Source organism: Hyperolius riggenbachi, chromosome 2 (genome assembly GCF_040937935.1).
Source record: "Hyperolius riggenbachi isolate aHypRig1 chromosome 2, aHypRig1.pri, whole genome shotgun sequence".
Taxonomy (NCBI): domain Eukaryota; kingdom Metazoa; phylum Chordata; class Amphibia; order Anura; family Hyperoliidae; genus Hyperolius; species Hyperolius riggenbachi.
In genome coordinates, this window is record NC_090647.1 from 424,213,679 (window position 1) to 424,233,943 (window position 20,265).

General features: G+C 42.3%; 1 protein-coding gene across 2 annotated transcripts in view; it reads right to left on the reverse strand.

The window, feature by feature from the left end:
• Nucleotides 1-20,265, reverse strand: part of STS (steroid sulfatase) — a 309,113-nt gene that overhangs the window by 98,084 nt on the left and 190,764 nt on the right. For both annotated transcript variants that reach the window (XM_068269911.1, XM_068269912.1), the window contains one exon: nt 10,299-10,420. In XM_068269911.1, the coding sequence (XP_068126012.1) occupies nt 10,299-10,420 (122 nt within the window). The remainder of the gene's footprint in view (nt 1-10,298; nt 10,421-20,265) is intronic.

Genomic DNA, 20,265 nt, shown 5'->3' on the forward strand with positions numbered 1-20,265 from the left:
AAAGCCTTACTGTAACCCTGAAGCTGCCTTCAGCTGGCTGGAACACACAACTATAACTATATCACCTTTTATATATTCTGTGGCTTGTGATATTTATAATACTGACACCATTCCTAAAAAAAATCCATATCAATACTTGAAATGTTTTTACATATAAAACTAGTTGAAGCTGAATTTTACCTAGGCATGCCAACTTGTTAAATGTTCTAAGAAATCTCTTTGTAACTGTATATGCAGACTGATCATTATTTTTCAAAGCAGGTAATTAAGCACAATGTATTTGGGCATGATGATGTGGGTGCTCTACTTTTTGGCAAATTATAAACTGGGCACTGAGTGCTTTAGATGTAATTTATTTGGGTGTAGTACCACCTGAATGCCAACATTGTGATAACTGGAAAATCCCTTGTAGCAGAGTTTCACATTTATCAAAGCAATACATAGCCACTGCTAACTGTTTAGTCTGTCAAGCCATTGCATGGATTTCCTTGTGCCAGCATCATTAAAAGTGGTACTGACTGGCACTGTGGCATAGTGGATAAAACTCTTGCAGTGGGTCAAATCTGGGCCAGGATGCTATGTGCATGGAGTTTATAAGTTTCCTCCTTGTTTGTATGGGTTTCCAATTTCCTCTCACGCACGTCTCAAAATCATATAGATAAGTTAATTGCCTTGGTTTAATTTCCTGAGATGATATAGTGCATACCCAGAAGCTGCAATGCATGGCGGGAAATGTAGTTCCCATTGATATTCTCACATCTTCCGGCAAGAGTTCTAACCACATCAATGAACTGCATCTCCCGACATGCCCCTAGTTTGCACTGTAGTGGGCGGGACACACTACATCATCACAGGAACTTCAAACTCCATATGGGGGGGGTCTACAGAGCAGCCCCCCACAGGTAGATAAATGCTTGCTGCACCCCCAGAAGGAACTGTGGACAAACTACTGCAGAATAATTCTTTTCCACTGCAACATACATATACAGCAAGAGCATCTGCTGTTCTTGTAAGCAGCAGTGGACACATGCAGAAAACCATGTGCAGTGAACACCTTGGGGACAATTTTAACCACTTTGTCCTCCTTGATGTATAAAAACGTCAAGAAGGACAGGCGTGCTCCCGCGCGCTCCCACGGCCGATCGCGCACAAGCACGCGCACTCCCGGACGCGGATTCGGTAGCCCAGGAATCAATGTATCGAGCTATGGTGCCCTATCACTGATTCCTCTCCCCCGCTGAAAAAGCGACAGCTTCTCTCGGAAGCTACGCTTTTTCTGAAGCTATGTCCCTCTAAGCGTACATTGTACGCTTAGAGTGACGTCATGTAAACAAAATCAAGATTGCCATCTTGTGGCCAAAAGTAAAACTACAAGTAAAAGTAAAAAACATTACAATACACAAATATTTCCCCAAATAAAACACTATTTATATCCCACCCTCCCAAAAATGCCCACATAAAATGTTTAATAAAAAAAACAAAACATTACTATAAAAAAAACAAACACATAAATATTTACCTAAGGGTCTGAACTTTTTTAAATATCTATGTAAAGATGAAATATTTCTCTCTAATTTTTTTTTTTATAAGCTTGTAAATAGTGATGGATGCAAAACGGAAAAAATGCTCTTTTATTTCCAAATAAAATATTGTCGCAATACATTGTGATAGGGACATAATTTAAACGGTGAAATAACTGTGACAAATGGGCAAATACAATACGTGGGTTTTATTTATGGAGGCATGTATTATTTTAAAACTATAATGGCCGAAAACTGACAAATAATGGATTTTTTCATTTTTTTTTCTTATTCTTACTGTTAAAATGCATTTACAGTAAGGTAGCTCTTAGCAAAATGTACCCCCCAAAGAAAGCCTAATTGGTGGCGGAAAAAACAAGATATATATACAGTTCATTGTGATAAGTAGTGATAAAGTTATAGGCTAATAAATGAGAGGTGAACATTGCTCGGATGCATAAAGTGAAAACGACTGAGAGCTTAAGTGGTTAAATAGGAAATTAAAGCACAGTGCATTAACATAGCATTCAAATGTGAAACTAAACCCCACCTTCATTTTTTCTTTTAGCCCCCTGAGCAAGCTAATCAATCTGTCTGTCGGTTGTGGATTTAGGGAAAACATCTTTTTTATAAATCAGTTCAAGTGCAAAATTGGACATATAATTTTGTTCAACGTTAGAACTAATGTCAGTTAAAATGCTATAACACAAAAAAATGCTATTAAATGCTATAGTCACAAAAAAAAAGTATGTGATGATAATTTAGAGTAAAACAATGTGTAAATTGTAGTAGTTCAAAATGACAAATTTTCCCCTATAGTCCGTTATTCTGGTTGGTCAAAGCTTATTATATGATATATTATAGATCATGATAGGTGAGTTTTAGTAGCTGCAGATCATAGTATCTAGTATTTTTAGTACTTTAAAATAATAATGTTTACTACACCGTCATAAGTTTCCTTTTTCTAGAATTCTATTAGCTGCCTTCAGTTCTCTGTGACCTCCAGGCTTTGCAGTTAAGTTCTCATGTACTTATGATGGATGTTTTTCCCCCTTGCTGCAGTTTTCTGACAGATGACAGAAGAAAAGGGGTAGATTTGCTAGTGCTAAATAACCCTATAAGAAATCTAAGATCTTGAAGAAAACATTTCCTGCAGGTGTAATGACTGCTTTTGAAACAAATTAAGGCATTTCAGGCCACAAAGCTGATAGCAAAAATTGTCCATCCTGAATTCATATGACAGCTATGAGAAAATGAGTGTTCTCTCCTTGCTCATGGCCTGCTCAGCATCCAGACAACCCATGGTTCAGACTTCAGACAATGTGATAAAATAGCCAGATACTCTAAAATGTACATTTATCAGAAGCCTGACAAAAGTCAATATTTTCAGACACAAGAACTGGTACAACAACTAATTTGATGGTATAGATCTCAAACATTATACTGTAGTAGTGTTAATTTATGATACAATAATATTCCACATGAATAACATACTGAAGTATCATCCAAGAAGAAATAATTCACATAAAAAATACAGTAAAGCTGCTGTTCTCAAGCAGCACACAGCAATTTTACAGTCACAGTGACAACGTGGCATGCAGTATGCAATTAGCACATTCTGCATTATCTTGGAAACACAAGTGTTGTTAGAGTAGCATGTGCTATGCATACCCATTACCAGAGCAATGCTAGTCACACTACGTGCACTACCTTGTCACTATGAACAGTGGTAAAATTGCCATGTGCAATGGCAACTTTACCATGCTTTTGTTAGGATTCCTCCTGTGATATTTTCTGTCCATTGCAGGTGGAGCCGCAAATGGACAGTTCTGGTTTATCAGTCTGCATTCGGTTGTGCATTCGCAGTGAGTCACTTTGTCATTTGCAATTGCTCTGCAGTTCTGGACAGCTCAGAATACTGTCATTATTCCTCTAATGGTTTGCTGTAGCTGAGCTGCAGCCAGATAGGCCTGCATTTCCTGCATGCATGTTTTTGCATAGTACTGCATGCATTTGTTATGATGGTCTTTCAGCTAGCAAATGGTGTTCAGGCCAGCACAGGATTGAGTGATTACCATTCAGCTGTGCGGAGATTTGCATGCTTGCATCCATTGGCTGATGCCAGCATAAGGCCTGCCTCTCCAGCTAGACCACGACCCGTCATAGTTTCAGCTCTGTCTAAGCGGTTACTCGGTCCCTTGATATTGTAAAAGATATTCCTTGTCTTAGTTCAGTTATCCTGTGGAGCTCCGTTATATATTTCCCACGGGGACACATATATGTACTCCTTCTAGTATAGAGATTCTGTATTGCCTGGCCTTGTTCGCTGTATTGCTCCTGATCCTAGCCAGTGTTCCTTGCTTATGTTATATATCGGTTCATTTCCGATATATACATATGTTAGTCAGTCATTTGTAGTTTCATTGATAGCTGTAAATTGTAATACGCTAGGAAATCATGTCTATTGTATATTTGTCTATGTATTACGTTGCCTGCCTTTGATTCTGCTATTGCCTGACGATTCTGTGCTGTCCTTGCGAGGCAGCCATTGCTGTGGTTGCTATTGGTTACCTCACTCTTGTCTTTGTGAATGCTTGCTGTCACTGAGCCAGTGACTAGATTAGCAAGCATTCATCCTGTCAGCCTCTGTCCTCCTGTCCTGTCCTTGCGAGGCAGCCATTGCTGTGGTTGCTATTGGTTACCTCACTCTTGTCTTTGTGAATGCTTGCTGTCACTGAGCCAGTGACTAGATTAGCAAGCATTCATTCTGTCAGCCTCTGTCCTCCTGTCCTGTCCTTGCGAGGTAGCTATTGCTATGGTTGCTATTGTTTACCTCACTCTTGTCTTTGTGAATGCTTGCTGTCACTGAGCCAGTGACTAGATTAGCAAGCATTCATTCTGTCAGCCTCTGTCCTCCTAGTCCTGTCCTTGCAGGTAGCCAATGCTGTGGTTGCTATTGGCTACCTCACTCCAGTCTGTCTTGTATCTGTCTGAATGTTTGCTATCGCAAGAGCAGCGCAACTTTGCACTGCGCTGTCATTGAGTCTTATCAGAAGCCCAGAGCTGCATTTGCTCTGGGCAGCCTGTGTAGTCTCTTCCATTATTCATAGATAACAATAAGTGCGGTGCTCTACACCTGTTAGTCCAAAATGCAAAAATAATAAGCACAAGTCCTAATTGGCACCAATGTCCATGTACCACTGCCCTCTGACAATGCAAAAATAATAAGCACAAGTCCTAATTGGCACCAATGTCCATGTACCACTGCCCTCTGACAGCACATGAACTTTCCAAAGTCCTCTTTTCCGCTTCACAAATCAGCATGCAGTTAACACATTAATAGGTATCTCTCTCACCAGATTGGTAGGCTGATTAATTATAGTCAGCAAAGATCACGTTATACAGTAGATGGCGTTATACTGCAGATATGTCCCCTGGTATCCAACCTCTTCCTCCTAAATATGGCTCAGAAAAAAACATAGATAGCGTAATACTGTTGGAGCTTTGCATTAAAAGCCCTCCACCAGAAGTAGCAGCCTCAACCCTGTGCCAGAGAAGCAAGGACCACCACCACTCTGTGTATCCGTAAACAGAAGAACTCAAAGCTCACCAGATATGCTGGCTGACCATGACAGTTCAGCTAAAGAGTTTCATGAAACCTCCTCAGTCTTATCAGCAGCCTTCTCCCTTAATTAAACTCAAATGAGAGGTGACATAGTGTAACTCTGTTTATTAAAAAAATTTAAAAGTAGTAGTGCACTCACATTTATAAATAAGAACATGCACATGTAAATTTAAAAATCCAGGACGTCCTCACCACCGCCGTTCATGTGTCTCCACTCTCGCCACGAGGCCACGCCCTACCGGTTTCGTCATATGACTCATCAGGGGCCCCTAGTCAGAAAGTATGACCCCCCAGCATTACAGCTTTTCTGCTTATGCTCCATTATTCTATAACCTGCTGTAATGGTAGCCACTGCTATAGAACCCAAATCTGATGTCTGATTGTGCTAACTACCATATGTTCTTTTAGCCCTTTTTTAAAACAACCTGCACATTACGCACTAGTGACTTTTGAAGCCAAAATCTATCAACTCTGGTATTAAACCTTTATTCTGAACATTGTTGGTATATCAAAGTACTTGTACTATCATGACAAATGTTTGATAAATATCTCTGATTCTGGCTTCCATATGTATGGTTAAGACACTAAGGGCTCGATTCAATAAACGGTGGTATCCCAGTTAGCACGCCTAAAGGCTTTGGGCGTGCTAACTAGGGTGCTAAGTAGTTAGCACATACAAACTACTTAGCACCGTAGTTAGCACATGCAAACTTAGCACCGTAGTTAGGACATGCAAACTACCACTTAGCACCGTGCTAAGTAGGGTGCTAAGCTCAGAATCAGAATCAGAATCGTTTATTTCGCCAAGCATGACTGGGCCATGCCCGGAATTGGTTTTAGCATCACAGGGCAGCTCGCAAAAATAAGTTACAGTATAGACATAACGTAAGAACAGTGCACAACATTAAGTTACAGCAGAATATACAATGCAAGCAAAACCGAGGCGGTATCACAGCAAGAAGCAGCACAACATACTCAGAATGATCCCAGCACCGTAAACACTCTCGGGCCATGGGTGGTGACGGCTAAGTACAAGTGTGAGGGGGGCGCCATGGGATTTATAGGGAGTTCAATAGCCTCACCGCTGCAGGTAAGAAAGTGTCTCTGTGCCTTGATGTCATGGTGGGGATGGCCCGGAACCTCCGACCCGATGGGAGCCGTTGGAAGAAGCGATGTGATGGGTCATTAGCAATCTTTGCTGCTCTAGAGCACATCCTAGAGTTGTGGATGAGCTCCAGAGGGGGAGGGGTGTCCCAATTATTTTCTCTGCTGATCTGATGACCCTCTGAATTTTGTATCTGTCGCTTGCGGTGGCGCCAGCGTACCATACGAGTAACGAGGTGCAGAGGACAGACTCTATGGTGACAGAGTAGAAGGATTTAAGGAGTTCTTGGGCCATACCAAACTTCTTTAGTTGGCGCAGGAAGAAGAGTCCCTGCTGGGCCTTCTTTTGGGTTGTGATGGTGCTCTTCTTCCAGCTCAGGTCATCAGATATGGTTGTGCCCAGGAGTCGAACGCTGGAAACAATTTCAACTTCAGCCCCGTCAATGAGAATTGGGCGCGGGGTCGTCCTCTGCCTTCTGAAGTCAATGACCATCTCCACAGTTTTGGTGGTATTGAGCACCAGCTTGTTCGCTCTGCACCAGTGGCAGATTCTATCCACCTCGTCTCGGTAAGGCCTGTTCATTTCCCTTGCTTACGAGGCCAACAATGGTGGTATCGTCGGCAAATTTGATGACCTTAACAGAGTTATCCTTAGAGGTACAGTTGTTGGTGTAGAACGAGAACAGGAAGGGTGACAAAACACATCCCTGAGGGGCTCCAGTGTTGGAGCTCAATGGTTAGATACCCCTGGTCTTGCTAATTATGATCTTGTGAAAGATAGAATATTTGTAAATTTAAATTCAGTCTGAGCTCTATATATTATGTGACGATCATTATATTATTGTTAACAATACCTCTCATCTTCCACAGTGATAACTGATGCTGAAGCTACTGTTGGAAAAGTTAGGAGGCGCACTGCTACACTGCATATTCATATGTCATATGTTCCTTTTCTTTGTTGAATAAACACTGATTTTTTTTAAAAGACTAGGGTGCTAAGTAGTTTACATGTGCTAACTACGGTGCTAAGTAGTTTACATGTGCTAACTACGGTGCTAAGTAGTTTGCATGTGCTAACTACTTAGCATGTGCAAAGCATGTTAGCACATGCAAAGTGGCTTTTCACTGGCGTGCTAACACTTAGCACCCTTTTCTGAATCAAGCCCTAACTGTCTTGGTTGTCGGAGTTTAACCCTGAACACACATAAGATTGAAATTAAACTTTTTTTTGAATTGTATGTCAACTGTCTTGCGCAAAAGTCTTTAGAATGTTTTCATTTCATTTGCAGGCAGTGTTGCTACGTAAAAACAGACAGACAAAAATCATGGCAAGCTCATGAGAAAGTGCTGACATGTGACAGTTTTGTAATCATCACTTCTTACTTAAAGGTTCAGGTATCTTGTAAAGTATCTCTTCCACAACACCACGTAAACTAGCACAATAGAGTTATCACTAAACTTAATAGAGACAATATTAGTTAAAACACCCTTAAGAATGAATTTATAAACATTTTCTCTACAAATAAAATGTCACTACACAATGTAAGAGTAAAAAATAAAATTCTCAAAACAGGCAACATTTTGACAGAATGTTTAAAAAAAAAACCTGACCGATATAGAAAGTATGACATTTTTATGGGCCCTTCACCCAGAATTAAACAAATAAAATAAAAATTGCTTGGCTGATTTTTTTTAGCTTCATTAGTTTGAGCTACACACCTGCAGCAAGGATGCAACCAGTATAACAAAGGGATCTTGTTATGGGTCCCTAACTCAGAAGCATTATGGGTAGAGGACAGGTGCAAAATGTCAGGGAAGCAGCAGTGATCAAAGATAAGAAGAATTCCGGGTAAGTAGCATCTAACCACTCATTGTATCATTGATGATCATGGTGCTCTAGTCAGCTAGCCTCCTATGCCATGTGTACTGGTTTCCAGGCTAATGATGACTTGGCACAAACATGGGGGAGGCCAGCTACAGTACAAGACTCAGGAAAGCTGTGATTGTCCTTGCAAGTGAAATAATACTTACAGTACCTAAAATTGCTACAGTTAGGCCGAGCCCTGAAGAGGAGGAACCAGACATCAGAGAGGGACCTTATTGATGCCTCAGAGTGTTCTATGTTAAATAATTGCTGCATATGTATAACAATGTCCATCTATGATACCTGTAATGATCCGCTCAGCTGTCTGCACAGACAGACAGCTGTTTGACCATTCCTTAAGTCTGTGGGCTGCAGGTCTCTGGATAAGAGACCTGTCTTCGCTTTGCAAGTTCCTGAGTTGCTCTGCGGAGGAATTTGCATACACTTGTCATGCAAATCGCCTACCTGCCTCCTTTGAAGGCTTGCAGTATAAATACCTTGCTCTCCCAGAGTCCTTTGCTGGTCATGATAGTTTGTTACTACTAAAACACTCTTAGAGTGTCAGCCTTGCTATTGTTTGCTAGATTATCTTAGAGTATTCCTGGGGACTTCACTAGGCATCCCTCTAGTGCAGTCAGTTTGTATTATCTGTATTGCCTGTTCTGTCTTGTCTTGTCCTTGCGATTGCACTGTCGTCAGCGCTTGGCGATGGTGAATCGTTTGCTCCATAACCTGGATCGCACTTGCCCTAGCGTTAGTGGCAGTGGATCTCTCTAGTCTATGTCTTGGAGTTTTACCGTAGTGGCGGTTGCTACTGGTTACTCCTTCTGTCTGTCTTGCCGTGTGGATCGCACTCGCTCTGGCAGAAAGAGCAGTGGATCCTGCTAGGCCTATTCTTGTACTTGGATCACACTTGCTCTGGTGGAAAAGAGCAGTGGATCCTGCTAGCTCTGTTTCTGTACTTGGTTCACACTCGCTCTGGCGGAAAGAGCAGTGGATCCTTCCTGTCCTGTCCCTGAACCCGGATCGCACTCACTCTGGCGGAAGAGCAGTGGATCTTATCTGACCTATTCCTGTTGTTCGTTCGTCTGTCTGTCTGGAGCAAACGCTTGCGGTTGCCTGTGGTAAGGCAGCCGTTTAGCAAGCAATTCTGTTATTTGTTCATTTGTGTTCATTCGTTAGTCAGTGTGGTGTGCTTGTCTCTGTTGCGCTTATTTTGCGGAGACCGCGCCGTAAACGCGCTTGTCGCTGTTGCACCTAATGCGCGGTGACCGCGTTTGGGTATTGCATTTGTTATTTTGTATTCATTGTATGATATGCTGTGACTTTCTCTCTGCTCCTGCGTTTAACCTTTACTCTGTCTTGTGTCACTGTTGGCAATCGCCACTCTTGCGATTGCGTTCACACTTTGGTCTTCGCTGTTGTATGTCGACCGTCACCAGGTGGCGACTAGATTGGTAGACATACATACATTCTGTCTCTGTGCTCTCTCCCTCGAGAGAAACTATACTGCTCTGTATTGCCCCATTACGTACAATCATTATCTGGCATCTATGGCTGTGCAGAGGATCTGTTCCTCTGCACTCCACAGCTCCATCTGCCGGCAGGAATTCACCTTTATGGGTGCTTAGCACCATTGCTGGGTTCTCTCCGATTATACGCTTGTGGAGGATTTCCGCAGTGTCAGCGCGCATCCTGTGCGCTGACCACGGAAATAATTACACAATCATTACAATACCTAGATGAAGTCTCAGGACACATGCTTAAAGCAGGGCATGGTTAGTTATTATTTTCTGCATGTATTAAATATATATATTAAAAAAACATCTTTGGTGCTATTAGAACATGTTTAGAAATTTTGAGGCTTTGCTATTGCTCCAAATAAAAAAAAAACACACAAACACACAAACAAACAATTAAAGCCCCAGTTCAGCATCTTCATTTTTGGGGGGAAGGGGGGAGTTCTCTACTGACACCGAGCTACACATAATCAGCTCCATGAAAGGTTTGGTTGACTGTGATCTCAGCATTGCAGTGGTTGGCGCTTAGTCATAATGCACCAGACTTTGGCGTGCAGTAAGCTGCAGTAGTGGATATCCTGTGTGTACAAGGTAACAATGTACTGCTAAATAATCCCCATTACTAGTTTACTTATGGTAAAGATTTAGGAATAAAGATAACTTACTGTTTCTCTGATTCCACCTTATAGCATGTAAGTATGCATTGCAATAATGGAAGAGGAATTCATGGTCAGATGTGGCAGTTTTCCCCTGGACCAGGGGCAGGAGATCCTTTCCATCAATAATTCTGCAGAAATGTAAAAATCATGACCGTTAGTTAAAAGTAAGGTGTATATTAAAAAATAAGGTGTATATTCATTTTTTATTATCATGTATAATTTCATTTTATCTACATACATTCCTTCGGTTTCGGCACTGTCACATGCTGAGCTAGGCAAATACAGATAGCTTATAGGTGAAATATTTATTTTCAGTACAGAATATTTCTGACAATGTGAGACCTTCACAACATACGAGATAATAAAATAGGTCAGTGTTATTATTATTATTATTTAAAAATACCATAGGGATGTAAGTTATAATCTTGCATACAAAACCAGTACAAATATTTTATAGGAAGAGAGGAGACAAATGCCCAAGCAAGTTTTCAATCTAAGTTAGGGCTGTCAAACTCCAATCCCCAAGGGCCATAGCCAAGTCAGTGTTTAGGATAGGCTGAGAAAGGGAGATGTGTTCTACTTGATGAACCACGCCTTTCCTCATTCACTTCCATCAATTAATTTGAGCTGTGCCAAAAATGCGTGAGGATCTCATCCCTCGAGGATTGGAGTTGGACAGCCATAATCTAAGTGGGGGAAACATAGGATACAATTCATTGAAGAAAAGGGATTTTGGTTACTTAGCGATGCGGTGTTATGCCATAGAGTTGGGTGGGAAGTTTTGAAGAGGTGGGCTGTGATGTATGTCCTGTATATGTTATAGACGTGGCAGCAAGTATAAAGATGTCTTGAAAACATGCTCGCTCAAGAACTGGTTTTGAGCAACGACTATATTGATTGCTCAAATGAAAGGTTGATAGCACAGTTAGGAATTCATTAGTATGTTTGAGTGGGAGTTATTCAGTCATTTAAAGACAAATCGTAGCAGTCTAAATTTGGTTCTGAGAAGAGCACATTATGAGGAGTAGTAAGGGTGACCAGTAGTTATAGTTGTAGCACTAAAAATAGACTGTAGATGCAGCCTTTTTGTTAGTTGAAAACCAGCAAACTTCCTACTTGCTTTTGCTGGTTGGAGCTACACCTGAATGACTTTCCTCCATCTACCTTTTATAATGCAGTTTCCAATCTGTCAGGAATCACATATGGCCTCAGATTTTATCAATGGCTTTTAAGTACTACAAAGCTGGTGATACACTAAAGGGGTTGCAAAAAATATGGAACACAATTGGGAGGACATTATACAAATGGGAACACTAGAAAATTGGCACACTAAATATGTTGCATGTGACACCATCTACAGTTGGTCACACCTACTTTTTGACTACACACCTACAGCTTCACCAGACCTGCCTAAACATTTCTAGTAAAAGCACTAAACAGGATATTCCAGTAGCGAAGACTGCTCAATTAGATGAAAATAATTTTCAGCTGATGCAGAATTATGTACTTTTCAATGCAAAAGTATAAAGCTTTAAAACAGACCGATCAAATGAAGCTAAGTGGATTGGTCCCATTTCAAGTTGCATAGATTTACATAAAATTTGCATAATTTTCCATCCATTGTGATTTGCACCTGTTGGTCTTCTTTTTTATTTGTTTAGATTTTTTTTTTACCTGTTTTTATATTCTCATTATTCTCTTTTAACTCATACATTTGGTGTTATTGTGGTGGTGTCATTTGGTGTGTACATTTTGTTAAAAAAAATAGTTTAGTGCGTGTGTGTGTGTGTGTGTGTGTGTGTGTGTGTGTGTGTGTGTGTGTGTGTGTGTGTGTGTGTGTGTGTGTGTGTGTGTGTGTGTGTGTGTCACCAACATACATTATGTGTAGCACATATCTGTTGACACAATTCAGACCACCTTCTTGGCTATGAAGGGTGAGTTTTCACGTCTTGTACATTATACAGAAAATGTTGGACAATTCCTTGACTACTTCATTTGTATACTGGAAATCTTTATATGCTTGGGGTGGAAACTGTCATACCTGAGGGGATAGATAGTATGTGTGATAGATAGTACGTGGGACAGTCTGTCGGTTTGTGGTACATAGACATTTGTAGGTTGTCCTCCTGAGATTAACTTTCTTGACATCACCATTTACATCAGGGGGGACAACCTACAAACGTCTATGTACCACAAAATGACAGACCATCCCACATACCTCAGGTATGAGTTTCCACCCAAGCACATAAAGAGATAAACACCTAGGTTGCCTAAAGAAGAACTTTATTAAACAAGGATATAATCCCCTAAAGGTTGTGGCCCAGAAGAGTTGTCTAGGACATTTACCAGCGGTAGACTGTAGAATCAGCTTGTTTAGGTTTGGTAACAGTGTATGATGTTGCTAGTGCTACTTGGTTCTTTTCCATGTCATATTTGGAATGTCAAGACAAGACACGGAACACATATATTGCGCTTTTCTCCTGGCAGACTCAAAGCCCTTTAGGGCTGCAGCCGCTTAGAGCATGCTCCACAGGCAATCATCATAAAAGAGTCTTGCTCAAAGACGCCTTCAAACCCTGGTCCAAGGCTCATTGATATTGTTTTTACCACTAGTGTAGGCATCATTTAGGTAACATTATCCAATTCACCTAGCACAATTCCCCCTGCCTGATATCTCACCATAACTTTCCTAACCAATTACCCTAAGCAATGCCCTATCCAAACAGCCTAATAAAATGAACCTCATGTTACCCTACTCTTGCTTAGCAAAGCCTAACCTGTATAAATACTTCTTCTTCTTCATCTTCATTTTAGGTTCAGCACCAGAACCCAGTCCATTGTCCCAAAATGTTAGTGATTTTACATTGCCCTAACATTTTCTAGCACTAGAAACTTCCAAAAATGTTCCTGTGGAAACATATGAGGCAAGTTATTTTGTATCAAAAAAATTCAGTTTGTACGGTGGATGAAATTTAGGTGTTGAACTCCAGGAACTTGGGAAAAACAAAACATAAACACAAGGAGTGACATTATGTTGTAGTATATCAAGGTAGTGAGATACAAGAATGACTACCTACATATGCGGGTTGCTAATAGGCAACCCCAATATCAAGCATGTGGAGAATCCCATCTCCATGCGTATATATATGATGTCTTCTTCCGGGTTTGGTGGGTCCCACTCCAAACTAAAAATAAAAGGATTACTGGACATAATATCATGGTGATACCCCTAATGGAAGGGGGGGGGGGGGGGTAACTATATGAAGTGGGCGGAGGCACCCCAAAATGCAAAGGACAGGTTGTATATAAATAAATTAAGTAGTCTTACCTCAGAAGACACTTGTATCATTGACCAGAGGAAGTGGGTGAGTCCCCCGAAACGCATAGTCTTTTATTGATGTCCAATGAACCTTTTCTTAACCTCCATTCTGAGATAAGACTGTTTAATTTATATACATCCTGTCCTTTGCATTTTGCCTCCTCCCACCTCATATATGTATTAAGAAAAGAAAAGCACACAACATCAAAACCTGTTGATGTTTCCCACATTTGTGAACTTTATTTTATTTTTCAAACTCTAATAAGTGTTGCTTACATTGAATAATACGACTAAAGGTCCGTACACACGCCGGACTGGAGGCAACGACGGGTCCGTCATCACCTCCCGCTGGGTGGGCGTTCCAACGACAGTCCGGTGTGTGTACGCACTGTCGGCGGACTGATCGCTCAGAAACCGGATCGCTCAGAAACAGCCGTATCAGTCCGCCGACAGTGCGTACACACGCGGGGCTGTCGTTGGAACGCCCACCCAGCGGGAGGTAACGACGGACCCGTCGTTGCCTCCAGTCCGGCGTGTGTATGGACCTTTAGCCTAACTTTATGATAACAGTAGTTACTTTTTTAGATGTATCCACTAAATGATAAAAGCAATTTAATATTATCTCTAGATGAATCTTACAACAACCACCATTAGCAAATAAACATATATAATTAGGTTATTCAGACAACTACTTCACTCTTTATTCTTATCTTATCTCTCCAGGGAAATGGGCATTTCACACAAAAACAATAGGCAAAGCTGAATCCACCTAATTAGAGAACATAGTGGTATTTAAGTAACAGAGAAAACTGCAAGATTGGAGATAAGATACTAGCAAATTAACCCTAGCTCTGGCTTTACAGGTGTACCTGCTAATGCTCTTAAAAAATGCTAAAAAAAAAGTTATGTACTGTACATAATTAAGATGATAGCTCAGCTATGCAGAACACAATGTACCTTTAGTTTGCTTAGCAGATGATAATACAAGTAAAACAAACTAAAAAAAAAAAAAGACATAAAAAGGAAGAGAACCCAAGACATGGTACAGCAGAGCTCCATGGTACATAGAGCTCCAGTTCATCTGAACACTTTATAGAGTCCAAGCTTATTTTCAGTAATCTGTGACTCCTCAGTGTTCTCTGTATTATGCTGGGCATACATGGCATTTTTTTTCTTATCAATCGAGCCGCTGATGGCTCAATTGATCATTTCCGACGTGTCCGATCACGCGGCGGATCGATTTCGTGTTCGATCCCTGTGGGCGGACAATGGAAGAGAAATGAAGAGAAGATAAGAAGTGCCCACGGGGACGAGCGGGAATCAATCCGGGCGCCCATGGGGATGCGGCAGGAGTCGATCCGGCTGCTAATCGAGCCGCCGGATCACGTCGTGTATTCCCAGCATCAGTTGGGCACTGCATATTGGCTGTAATGAGTAGCCACGCTTAGGAAATTAGCAATATCATAGCCAGAGAAATGAACTTGTATACCTGCCACCAAACATGACAAAATATTAATATCAGGGTCAGCAGTTACGTGCTTGGTCTGGGAGAGCTAAGGGCTAAGTAACAAAGTTGTTTTGAGGGTTCGAGTTCAGTTGGGTGGGGTAATCTAACTGGGCAGCAGGCTGGACACCAGCCATGATCTGGATAAAAGCAGGATAAAGCTGGGACCATTGAAGAAAAGGAAGTCTAAAAAAAACTTTGGGACAGAGACAAAAATCTGTCCAAGGGATGCATGAAGACTTGCAGGAGAAATGGGTGATGGAGCAGGTGGTACAGAGGTTACTGAAGACAAGATGACCATTGGAATTGCATTGAAAATGCTGGAGGTAGAGCTGAAGTCGTGCAGGCAGAAGTTGCAGATTGTAGGGTGGTCACCGAGCATTCTCGATATAGTGCTGTAGCTGAAGATGCTGGAGGTAGGGTTGCCACTGAGAATGCTGGAGGCAAGTCTGCTGCTGGAGTGGCTGGAGGCAGAGTTTTATAGAATAAAACTGGTGAAAGAGTGTACTGCAACTAAGGGTACTAGTTGAAGGGCAGTTACTGGAAGAGTAATTTGCAGGGTAGCAACTGGGAATTGAGGATAAGCGAATTTGCCCAAACCTCTTTTGTGAATTTTTTGTGAAACTTTAACATTTTCACAAAATGCTGGTCATTTCGAATGAAATGTCCATTGAAGTCTACAGGGCCGATTACAAAAGCCTCCATACATTGTATCAATGCCAAATTTCATATGTATATCAAAGCTAATCCAAATGTGAAAAATATTGTCAAATTTTGCTCCAAATTTGCTAGATTCACAGTGAAATTAAGGTTGCAAATTTTGCCTGCTCAATAAAGGTTGCAGATGCAGATTACAAGGTAGGCTAAAAATCATGGAATCATGAACTTGATAAGAATGTATATTTATTTTTAGTGCACAATTGGTTTTGGACCAGAGTAAGGATCTGATTGCTGTTGGTATTGAGGCTGAAGTCTACTGGATCACAGGAAAAGGCTAATGAAAGTCCTTGGAGGTTACTGCTATGGGTATCTGATACACAGGTTGTTTGGTTGTTGCCAGGTGCTGTTTGGACCAAGGTGTGTATCTGATATCAGTGTATATTAAAGCCAAAGACTTTTGGATTAAAGCAATGGGTTATATAGTTTTGTTTTCTTTAATCAGAAAGTACTTGCAATAAATAGTTTTCATTTAGCAACTGATGCATCACTTAATGGGATCAGTCTTTTGTATACAGTAGGTGTTCAGCAAATTACAGATGATAAAATGTCCTTTGGATTTAAAGCAACCTTATGTGTATTAACAGTAAAAGCCTTTACCTCAAAAGAACCCAAAAAGCATCAATATCCCTTTCATGGTCGGCTCCTTGTCAACCTACGACCTGAGCCTCTCAAATAACTACTGAATCGGCAGAGACAGGTCAATAGAAAGGTTTAAATCCAGAAAAAAGTGGTGGTAATAACCACAGAAAAAGATGCTAAACTGGAAAACATAAAGGGTGGTTTTTTTGTAATATATTATTTTAAATTTGCCATATAAAGCACTGACAACTTTTCATCTCCACAAGACTTTACAGAGTAAATTGCCTTGTCACTAACTGTTTCTCAGAGAAGAGAACTAATCCCTACCGTAGTCATATGTCTACTGTAGTCTAGGGCCAATTTAGGGGAAAGCTTTTTAACTTATCTGCAGGTTTTTGGAATGTGGAAGGAAACTGGACAGAGCATACAAACAATGTAGATAGTGCCCTCCCTGGCTTAGATCCAAATCAGGGGCCCAGGACTGAAAAGCAAGAATGCTATCCATACAATGTCATGACACCTTCATTTTTGGGGAATCCAGCGTTAAAGGGAACCTGAAGTGAGGAGTATATTGAGGCTGCCATATTTATTTCTTTTTAAACAATACCAATTGCCTTGCAGCTCTGCTGGCTGCAGTAGTATCTGAATAACACCAGAAACAAACATGAAGCTAATCTTGTCATATCTGACAATTTGTCATATCTGACAATGGTGTCAGAAACACCTGATCTACTGCAGTGTATATGGCTGAAAGTATTATACTGGGCATACACTTTCTTTTGCTTATCAATCGAGCGGCTGATGTCTCGATTGATAATGTCCAGGGCCGTTTCTTGCCTCGTTCAGCCGGTTCTGCTGAACGGGGCGCCGATGAGAGTGACTGATTGGGGGGCACCAGAAGGATGTGACGTCACGTCACTGCTAGGAGCTGGTGACGCGTGGACACAGTGCAGCGAGAGGCAGGAGGAGCTGTGCACCAGCACGATTACCGGCTTCCTAGATCCTTCTGGGCGCTCCTGCGCAGGGCCGAGCCTGGGCAGGCGCTCTCCCCCTGTGGCCGCCGCTCTCTCCCTCCCTCTAGCCGCCGGTGCCGCCATGTCAGACCTCGATCAGGCAGCGACCAGTAGTGCGGGCGCTAGGACCTAGCACGCCGCACTGATATGCGGAAGTGACATCACTTCCGCATATAGAGCATGTGCGTCCGGCGCCCTCTTACTGGTCGGGTCGCCCGCTGATCGAGGCCTGATGCTGCTGCAAGGTGAGGGGGTAGCGGCGGTGGCGGCTAGAGGGGGGTCCCCTTTCACTCACTCACTCGGGTCCCTATACCCCTGGCTCCATATACTGGGCACATATACCTCTGGCTCCATATACTGGGCACATATACCCCCTGGCTCCATATACTGGGCACATATACTCCCTGGCTCCATATACTGGGCACATATACCCCTAGCTCCATATACTGGGCACATATACCCCCTGGCTCCATATACTGGGCACATATACCCCTCCATATACTGGGCACATATACCCCCTGGCGCCATGTACTGGGCACATATACCTCTGGCTCCATATACTGGGCACATATACCCCCTGGCTCCATATACTGGGCACATATACCCCCTGGCTCCATATGCTGGGCACATATACCCCCCGGCTCCATATACTGGGCACATATACCCCCTGGCTCCATATACTGGGCACATATACCCCCTGGCTCCATATACTGGGCACATATACCCCCTGGCTCCATATACTGGGCACATATACCCCCTGGCACCATATACTGAGCACATATACCCCCTGGATCCATATACTGGGCACATATACCCCCTGGATCCATATACTGGGCACATATACCCCCTGGATCCATATACTGGGCACATATACCCCCTGGCTCCATATACTGGGCACATATACCCCCTGGCTCCATATACTGGGCACATATACCCCTGGCTCCATGTACTGGGCACATATACCCCCTGGCTCCATATACTGGGCACATATACCCCCTGGCGCCATATACTGGGCACATATACCTCTGGCTCCATATACTGGGCACATATACCCCCTGGCTCCATATACTGGGCACATATACCCCCTGGCTCCATATACTGGGCACATATACCCCCTGGCTCCATGTACTGGGCACATATATCCCTGGCTACATATACTGGGGACACTGGCTGTTTGTCATTATGTGCATTTACTGGTGAAAAGCGGTCTCTTGTTAAGTGCATTTACTGGTGAAAAGCGGTCTTTTGTTAAGTGCATTTACTGGTGAAAAGCGGTCTTTTGTTAAGTGCATTTACTGGTGAAAAGCGGTCTCTTGTTATGTGCATTTACTGGTGAAAAGCGGTCTCTTATGTGCATTTACTGGTGAAAAGCGGTCTCTTATGTGCATTTACTGGTGAAACGCTGTCTCTTATGTGCATTTAGTGGAGAAATTTTGTCAGTAAAAATCTTTTGTCAGTAATTTTTTAGGTATTTGTCAGTAAAAAATAACGTGAAAAGTTGGCAACACTGGCAGGCTGCGCGGCGCAACGGGAAAGATACAGGCAGCCCACCTCACGCTTGGGCTTGCCTGGGGTAGGAGCCGACGACAGCGAGCAAGAGTAGGGTGGCCGCATGCAGCCATAAATACGCAGTGTGTGACTGCATTGCACTCGCAAAGCCTCTCAGCCTGAGTCAGTCCAGAGACTAGCAGACTCCCAGGCAGCCAAAGCCAGCCAGGAGCAGGCCCATGGAAGAGGAGTAGTAAAAAAAAAATAAAAAAAAAATAAAAATGGTGAGTTGGTTTCAAGAAGCCTTTTGACATGATTTCACTTAGCAGCTTTGATTTTGGGGAAGGGGGGGGGGGGGGGGCGTATTTTTTGACTCTCGAACTGGGTGAAATTTAGCCTAGAAACTGCCCTGATAATGTCTGACAGGTCCGATGACCTGCCGGATAGATTCCCCGCTCGATCCCCGCCGGCTGACAATAGTGGGGAATCGAGCGGCTGATAAGGAGCGCCAGCGGGGACGAGCGGGAATCGATCCGTGCGCACGTGCGGACGAGCTGGGACTGGGTGGGGATCGATCAGCAGGCTAATCGGCCGCTGGATCGACCCGTGTATGCCCAGCCTTAGTGGCAGAGGATCAGCAGGACATTTGGCAACTGGCATTGCTTAAAAAGAAATAAATATGGCAACCTCCTTATAGCAATCGCTTCAGGTTCCATTTAACTGGGCCATCTGTAAAGTATGGAATAACAGGTTGCAAGCAAAAGCAGAACACAGGTTCACTTCAAGTACATTAATGTTATGCATAGGAGTTTACTGCAGGCCACTAGTATCTGTAGCTGTTTGCCAATTATATTTACATGCAGGATAGTATCACTTGAAAAAAGCCTATCTGCAGCTTTGCTTCAATGATTAATAGTTATGCATAGTATAGAATTCTGCATTTCAGCTGTGATGTTATGAATAGAGTCACATAAAGTAACAGGATTTGCCTTGAATTCATCTGCATAATGTGTGAAGTGTTTGAAAAATAGAAAGTATAAAAAAAACCTGAATAATGCACTTGCTTTTCCTTTATGTTACATTTCTTAAAAGCACTCAATAAATCATAAACTTTGGAGCGCCTCTGCAGAGCACTTGGGCAAAAGTAACAGTCTGTCAGACGGCACTCCAATTCCTCTGCACAAAATTAAAAGTGACCCTGCTGTTGATAGCAACTTAACATTTAGAATGCGAAGAAAATGCTCTAATGCACTTTGATGAACTAATTCAGCTACAAATTAACTTAACTTTGAATCGGGAGGGTAAAGCAGGTCATGTTTTAAAGTGCTTGGCTTTCTTTTACTACTTGGC